We start from the raw sequence: 7,296 nt of genomic DNA, 5'->3' as shown, positions 1-7,296 counted from the left end.
GCTTATTCGTTTCACTTTTGGTGTGAAAAGGCTTTTATATTTTCCAAAAATATAACTTTTTTATTTTAAAAACAAACAAGCAAGCCCTGTCCAGATTTAAAAAGTAACGCAAAAGTAACGTAACGCATTACTTTCCAAAAAAAGTAACTAAGTATCGTAATTAGTTACTTTTTTATGGAGTAACGCAATATTGTAATGCATTACTTTTAAAAGTAACTTTCCCCAACACTGAACAAAACACAGGAACACAAGAGAACAAGCCCCATCTTTTGGTTCATTTTGTTTGCGTTTGTCATTCTTATTTTTCCCTGTTACATTTGCACCTGGGCCACAGTACATTACATATCATGCATACATTTTACATTACACCACTGACTTTACTAATGGTCATTGTTTACATTAGCACTCGTTTGTTTCATTTCCTATTCTGTTAATAAATCTTGAGTTACTTTCAATATGTGTGTCCCTTTCTTCGTTTTGGCCTTTTGGAGCAACAGGTCATAACAAAATGGGGGCTCGTCCATAAAACATTTTTATATAATTTAAGCGTTCATAAAGATCAATATTATTATCTCCCAGGTCATAGTAAGAAGCACATTGTGTAACTTATTCATGTAAAAAATACTGTAGTGGTCATGGTTACAGCTGATGTCAACATAAACAAGGAAAACAAGAAAAGCGGGTTTCTTTCATGTCGTCAGTAAATACGTAGGCTAAGAGCTATAGATACACGCTGTAGAGAGCTAAGTATTTGAGCAGTTTTACTCAACCTCGAAACCAAGACTGAAATATGCCTGGATGATTTGCTTTCACAATGAAAGTGCGGCATTTTGTAATAGTTTTATTGCTGGTGTCCAATATAACATTATCTTCAGGTTTTCTGGATGTATTCGTGGCTGCCGCATCTGTGGTTTACACATATTTTGAACGGGATGATTTGCTGCTTTTTGACTCTAAACGTGAGTAAAACTGCAAAATAACATACACTGTAAAAAAAATAAAAATCTGTGACATTTACGGTAAAATACCGGCAGCTGGTTGCCAGAACTTCACCGTTAAAAATATGGTAGCAACATTTTAGGTTTTACAGACTTAACTTAAATTCACAATAAAAAACTATCAATTGTACTTTGTAACCATAAATGTCATTTCCACCACATGCTGTCATTTCCACCACAGAGGGCAGTGTGGTGGAAATGACATTTCTGTAGTTTTTTGTGAAAAAATGGAAGATAGCTTCACTGATTAGCTTTGAATTAATACTTAGCATTTCATGTATGCAAAATACTCTTATTTAACTTAAAATTTTTAGCTTTTTAAAAACACCCTTGAAGGTACAGCATGTTTGGAAATGACGTAGAATAAATATATTAACTGATCAAGCAATATTTACCTTGATTTTTCTTCATTTGTTGTTGAAAATTTAAATTCCCTCCATGTCCAACATGTGCTCTGATGTCACTGAACATTTCCATAGAAACCACCTAAACAATCTTTCACACAAACTTTTTAAAGGGACATTACAGTGTTGTGGTGGAAATGACACCAATATTGTGCGACAGCTATATTTTGTATAGAAAGTAATATTGATCGTGGTCTCACATTAAATACTATTATGTATTGTTATTATTTTACTAGTGCTTAATTCAGGTACATTAATAGTTACCAGATAAGTCATATTTTTAAACTGTATTTTCATTGTTGAAGTTTAAAAGTCTGGGTGTGCGACAAGGAGAAAACAGTGATTTTGACGCCTATAAGGAGGTTGAAAAGTATGAAAAAATCATAATAGGAAGGTAGTAAAAAATTTTTAAGGTGGTTTTATTGTTAGTTTGACTAAGAAAGAGGAATTTGTCCAAAATTATATGTATTTTTATAAATATGACCAAAGAACATAAAAGTGCCCATAGTCTAAGAATCACCCGTATACTGTTTGAATGGCAGCTTGGTAAATCTGTTGGCAAACAAATATTCAATATCGCTACTCATCATAACTACTAGGTACATTATCAGCGCAGCGGCAGACATTCAAACTAATATCACGTAATTTACGTCTCTGTGATGATTGGTTGATATCAGAAGGAGGCTAGCCTCCCTTGTGAGGGTTCTTTCCTCAACACTACTCAGCGCTGAAAGTGAATACTCGATGCTGATTGGCTAATTTTTTTTACCAACGGCGGCACGAGAGCTCAGCGCTCCCCCGGCCTCCCCCTCCCTTTTCTATAACCTAGCGGTTGTAATTACATCAGCAGATTCGGCACATTCGCGATAGAAAAACGGCGCTTTCACGTTATGGTATTACAACTGTGAAATTACCTCATCACAAACAGCTTTTCTACGAGCTGAGGAGGGCAATACTTATATATAGAAGGTGCACAGTGTCGTTCACACAAACACTAAACCCCATCATGGTGACACACATGAAACTGAAATATTGCAGTAAACATTCATTTAACAACATTAGATGTAAGATAAAACCCTAATGTATACAACTGATAAGTAAAAAAACTAAGAAGAAAGTTATTTCAATGAAAAAACATAAAATATGAAGTGTCATGCAGGGAATTCTGGGAGTGTCAATTTACGGTTTTTCACTGTAAATTATACAATGACTTTTTCTTATTCACTTCCAAAATCCGTGATTTTAACAGTATTTTAATGTAAAATTACGTTAAATGTAATTACAGTTATTCACCGTATATAGTATGGAAAGTTACTGATAACCAATTAACAGGTTTTTACTGTAGCATTTTTACAGTCTTTTACTGTTAAAATCACAATCATTTTTTAGTGTATGTTTTGATGATATATTTATGAGTTGTTTATGGTTCAAATGTCAAATTATTTTCTTTGTTTCCAACAGATAGATTGTCGAATAACTTCCCAACAAGCACAACTACATTGTATTTTTAATTTTGTAATTTTATTTATTTAATTGTAAAAGGGATAACGATAATGTACAAAAGGGTTAAACGCAATATTTTCTCCCAAACTACAGCAATGATGTTGACAGCACATTTCCACGTGATTACGTTCAACCGGGTACCACATATACGCAGTGCTAGGTAGATTACATGACGGAAATTATAATTTGTAACATGATAATCTATTGGATTACACAAATTAGGCAATGTATTAGGTAATGTATTCTGACTACTTTTTGATTACTTTTAGATTACTTTTGACCTAAAAATATATTCCATTCTTTGTTGTTAATATCATGAAGTGTATTTAACATTACATTATGCCAGGGATTCGGGAATGAACTGCAGGGGGTTTGTGAGTTGATGAAAAGCTGGAAGACTCTAAATGTATAAAAGCAGTAGAATTTTAGAAAGGAAAATCTAAGAGAGAGACAGAAAAAAAGATGAATTGGGGCAAATCAAATTATAAATATATAAATAAATGTACTGCCATTGTGTGAATAATATGTAATCATATAATCTATAAATTAGTGTAATCTGATTATGAGCATTTTAAAATGTAATATAATCTAATTAGAAGTACTTAATTTTTGGAATCTGATTATGTAATCCAGATTACATGTAATCAGTTACTACCCAGCATTGCATATATGTTGTCAAATAGTTCTACTACATAAATCCTCTTTTAAAGTAAAGTGTTTAACAGCATTAATGAAAAAGGGAGAGGGTTAGAAATTAAATGAAACTCCAGACTTCATAATAATACCCTTCCTTAATTACAGAAATTATTGTTAATTGTATTTATTTGTATTTGTATTGTGGTGAAAGTGTCTGAATTGGCTGGTTTAACTTTTTTTCAGCCTGCTACACTCTGCTTAAACATAACAACATTGTTATTTGTCGTCTTCACATATCTTCACATCTTTCAGGTTTGGAGGAAGATTTAAGAGAAAACTTCTTTGGACAGCACATTGCGTCTAATGTTATACAAAGAGCTGTGTCATCATTTATGACTGATCCAGATTACATGTAATCAGTTACTACCCAGCATTGCATATATGTTGTCAAATAGTTCTACTACATAAATCCTCTTTTAAAGTAAAGTGTTTAACAGCATTAATGAAAAAGGGAGAGGGTTAGAAATTAAATGAAACTCCAGACTTCATAATACCCTTTCTTAATTACAGAAATTATTGTTAATTGTATTTATTTGTATTTGTATTGTGGTGAAAGTGTCTGAATTGGCTGGTTTAACTTTTTTTCAGCCTGCTACACTCTGCTTAAACATAACAACATTGTTATTTGTCGTCTTCACATATCTTCACATCTTTCAGGTTTGGAGGAAGATTTAAGAGAAAACTTCTTTGGACAGCACATTGCGTCTAATGTTATACAAAGAGCTGTGTCATCATTTATGACTGACAGCAAACCAAACAAACCGCTGGTCCTCTCTTTCCATGGGACATCAGGAACTGGAAAAAATCATGCTGCTAAAATCATCGCAAGAAATGTGTACAAAAAAGGGGAAGACAGCAAGCATGTTCACACATTTATATCTGAGCGTCATTTTCCATACAAACAAAAGTCAGACTTGTACAGTGTAAGTAAATAAATGGTAGTACTTTTAATCTTGGCCTAAGACTCTAGCAATCACATTTATTGCTTCTTTACCATGGTCGGGCTCCAGATTTAAGGTGTAAGATAGCCCACAGGACAGCAGAATAGTTGGGGATTTGGGTCATTACAGTTTCAGTATTTTATACAGTAATGATGCTGCTGTTAAACTGACAGCATTTTTCGCCCAGTATTCATTTATTAAAAATATCATTTTTGTAAAATGAGGGACCTGAGGGAGTGTTGCACATATCAGAAGTAATTTCTTCAAATGGGATTTGCATGTTCTGCATATTCAGGCACAGCTAAAGCAGTGGATTCATGAAAGTGTATCACGTTTTCCCCGCTCCATGTTTATATTTGATCGAATGGACAAGATGCATCCACAGCTGATCTATGCCATAAAACCTTTTCTAGACTACAATGCCCGTGTAGATGGAGTGTCATTCCGCAAGGCAATCTTCGTATTTCTCAGGTGATGCCCTCAAATCGGGTTTGTTTTATGGTTTTCCTTAAATGCAGCTGTAGACATATTAGCTACATAAAATTCAAACACAATGGTAATTAAATGCCCTTCATGCTCCCAAAAGAGTGCCACAACTGATGATAAGCTTGTTTGTTTATAGTAATGCAGGTGGGGATGTAATTACTGGAGTGGCTTTGGATTTCTGGAGAGAAGGCAACATTCGGGAAAACTTATGGATGGACAGCAAGGAACTGGAGATTAAAATCTCTCAAAACATCTTCAATGATAAGAACAGTGTGTATTGAAAGAGCATTGAAATGATTTATATATATTTCAAAATAAACAATAATGCATTTTAATACATTTTATTTACTTATATTTCCTCATATATTATTATTTGCCCATTTTATATACTTTCAAAATATATTTTGTGCTTGAGAAATATGTGTTTTTCAGTGGTTGTTTCCTAAATGAATACATTTGATTTTGACCAAACCTAAATATGTGTTTGCATTTACTCCATAAATAACTTTTTTTTTTTATGTTTATGTCTCTTCTACAGGTGGATTTCTGCACTCTAGTATCATAGATGAGCATCTGGTTGATCATTACATTCCTTTCCTACCTCTGGAGCTGAAGCATGTGCGTCAGTGTGTCATGGTTGAGATGGTCCACCTGAACGTCACCCAAGACTCTGATCTGGCAGATGAAGTGGCCAGAGACATGCCTTACTTCCCTAAAGAAGAGAGAATCTTTGCTGTTAAAGGCTGCAAGTCTGTCAGACAGAAGTTGGCACAGCATATTGATTAATGGCAGCACATGTTGTCCAGTTTACTGTTTAGACACACAGCTGAACAGCAATGACCTTACACTACTCCATTGTTTTTACTTATTAATATTTCAGTCTTGATGAGTTACACTGATATCTGGAGTCTGGACTATTCTGCTTCTTGCGAAGTTAAGATTGTCTCGGTATTAAAAATTTTAATCTAGGCCTATGTGTTGTAGCCTGTTCAATTTTTGGGTCCACATTCTTTAGTCCTACCAGATTTTGGAAGTACCTTGGACTTTTGCATCTGATACATCACATTCAGATGTGTGCAGCGCATTTTACGGAGGACTGTTTACTGAACCTGTGAGAGAAGCCTAGGACTGTCTTCAGCCAATCACAACGCACTGGATAGCTGGCCAATCAGGGTACACCTCCCTTTTCAGACCGATGAGCTTTGTAAAAATCAACGCGTTTTTAAAAGGCGGGTCATAGAGGAGAAACAATAATGTACAGCATTAATGTTATTTTTAGCAGCATCATATGACCCCTTTAACTCAAGAGACGAGACGAGACACGAGATTAGGATCACAAGAACGAGACGAGGCGAGATTTTTACACATTTTTAAAAAATTCTCAATGACCAAATAGGCTACATGACTGTAAAAATAGCCTGCAGGTGCATTTTGAATTGTTTAACTAATCATCTGGTAATAAATGTAATTTCAGTTCTACTTTCTGAGTATGAATTATCATATGCAGTAAAATACAACAACATGTACATGTACAACACTGTATGATTTCTTTTGAAACTCTTCAGACCTTAAAACTGTACATGAATTATGAGCTTCTAGAACTTCTGACCTCCTAACTGAACTCCTTTTCACAAATTGAACATATAAATAAAAACAGTACAAATAACCAAATATAAACAACACAGTTATTTCTTAGCTGTATAAAGTGCAAACAATAAGTGCAGCCATAATCAGATAGGCTACTCTCTCAATATTCAAAGTGCAAATAGAGACCACATTAGAGACAAATAGAGACAACTGCACAACCTATTATAGCCTACATACTAATAACAGCCTATATATGTTATGTAGCCTAATTTGTGCGCATCAGAGAGTCGCTCTCAAAACGCGGGGTATTAGAATCGCTTTTGAATGCGTGCGCGCGTTTTACTTTCGGTTTCGATTTAAGGATTGCACGAACTCTCAGCGGTGCTGGGCGTGCATTCTGCAATACAAGACATTCATTTTGTCAGACACTCTGCAACGAATTCTTATGGACAAGTGAGGGTATTTTTTGTTCACGCTGAAGTAAATTTAAAATAATAATAATAATAAAAAAACAGTCTGGCCAATCCGAGGCCCCTGCAAACGTGGGGCCCCTAGGCTGCAGCCTAAGCAAGCCTGTGCGTTAATCCTTGCCTGCACACCACACACACACACACACACACACACACCACACCACACCACACACACACACACACCACACACACACACACCACACCACACCAC

At 35.0% G+C, this 7,296-nt stretch overlaps 1 protein-coding gene across 1 annotated transcript; it reads left to right on the top strand.

The window, feature by feature from the left end:
- The first annotated feature begins 778 nt into the window (after positions 1–778).
- On the top strand, positions 779–5,992 carry LOC107751856 (torsin-1A-like). The gene is made up of 5 exons (XM_016567624.1): positions 779–959; positions 4,259–4,524; positions 4,838–5,013; positions 5,165–5,298; positions 5,567–5,992. Exons 1-5 carry the CDS (start codon positions 815–817, stop codon positions 5,812–5,814), a joined length of 969 nt encoding a protein of 322 aa, XP_016423110.1. The 5' UTR covers positions 779–814; the 3' UTR covers positions 5,815–5,992.
- The last annotated feature ends 1,304 nt before the right edge of the window (positions 5,993–7,296 follow it).

The sequence above is a fragment of the Sinocyclocheilus rhinocerous genome, unplaced genomic scaffold (genome assembly GCF_001515625.1).
Source record: "Sinocyclocheilus rhinocerous isolate Xijiao unplaced genomic scaffold, SAMN03320098_v1.1 scaffold2126, whole genome shotgun sequence".
Taxonomy (NCBI): domain Eukaryota; kingdom Metazoa; phylum Chordata; class Actinopteri; order Cypriniformes; family Cyprinidae; genus Sinocyclocheilus; species Sinocyclocheilus rhinocerous.
Note: the sequence above shows the minus strand (reverse complement) of the source record. Positions and strands in the feature narration are given on the sequence as shown.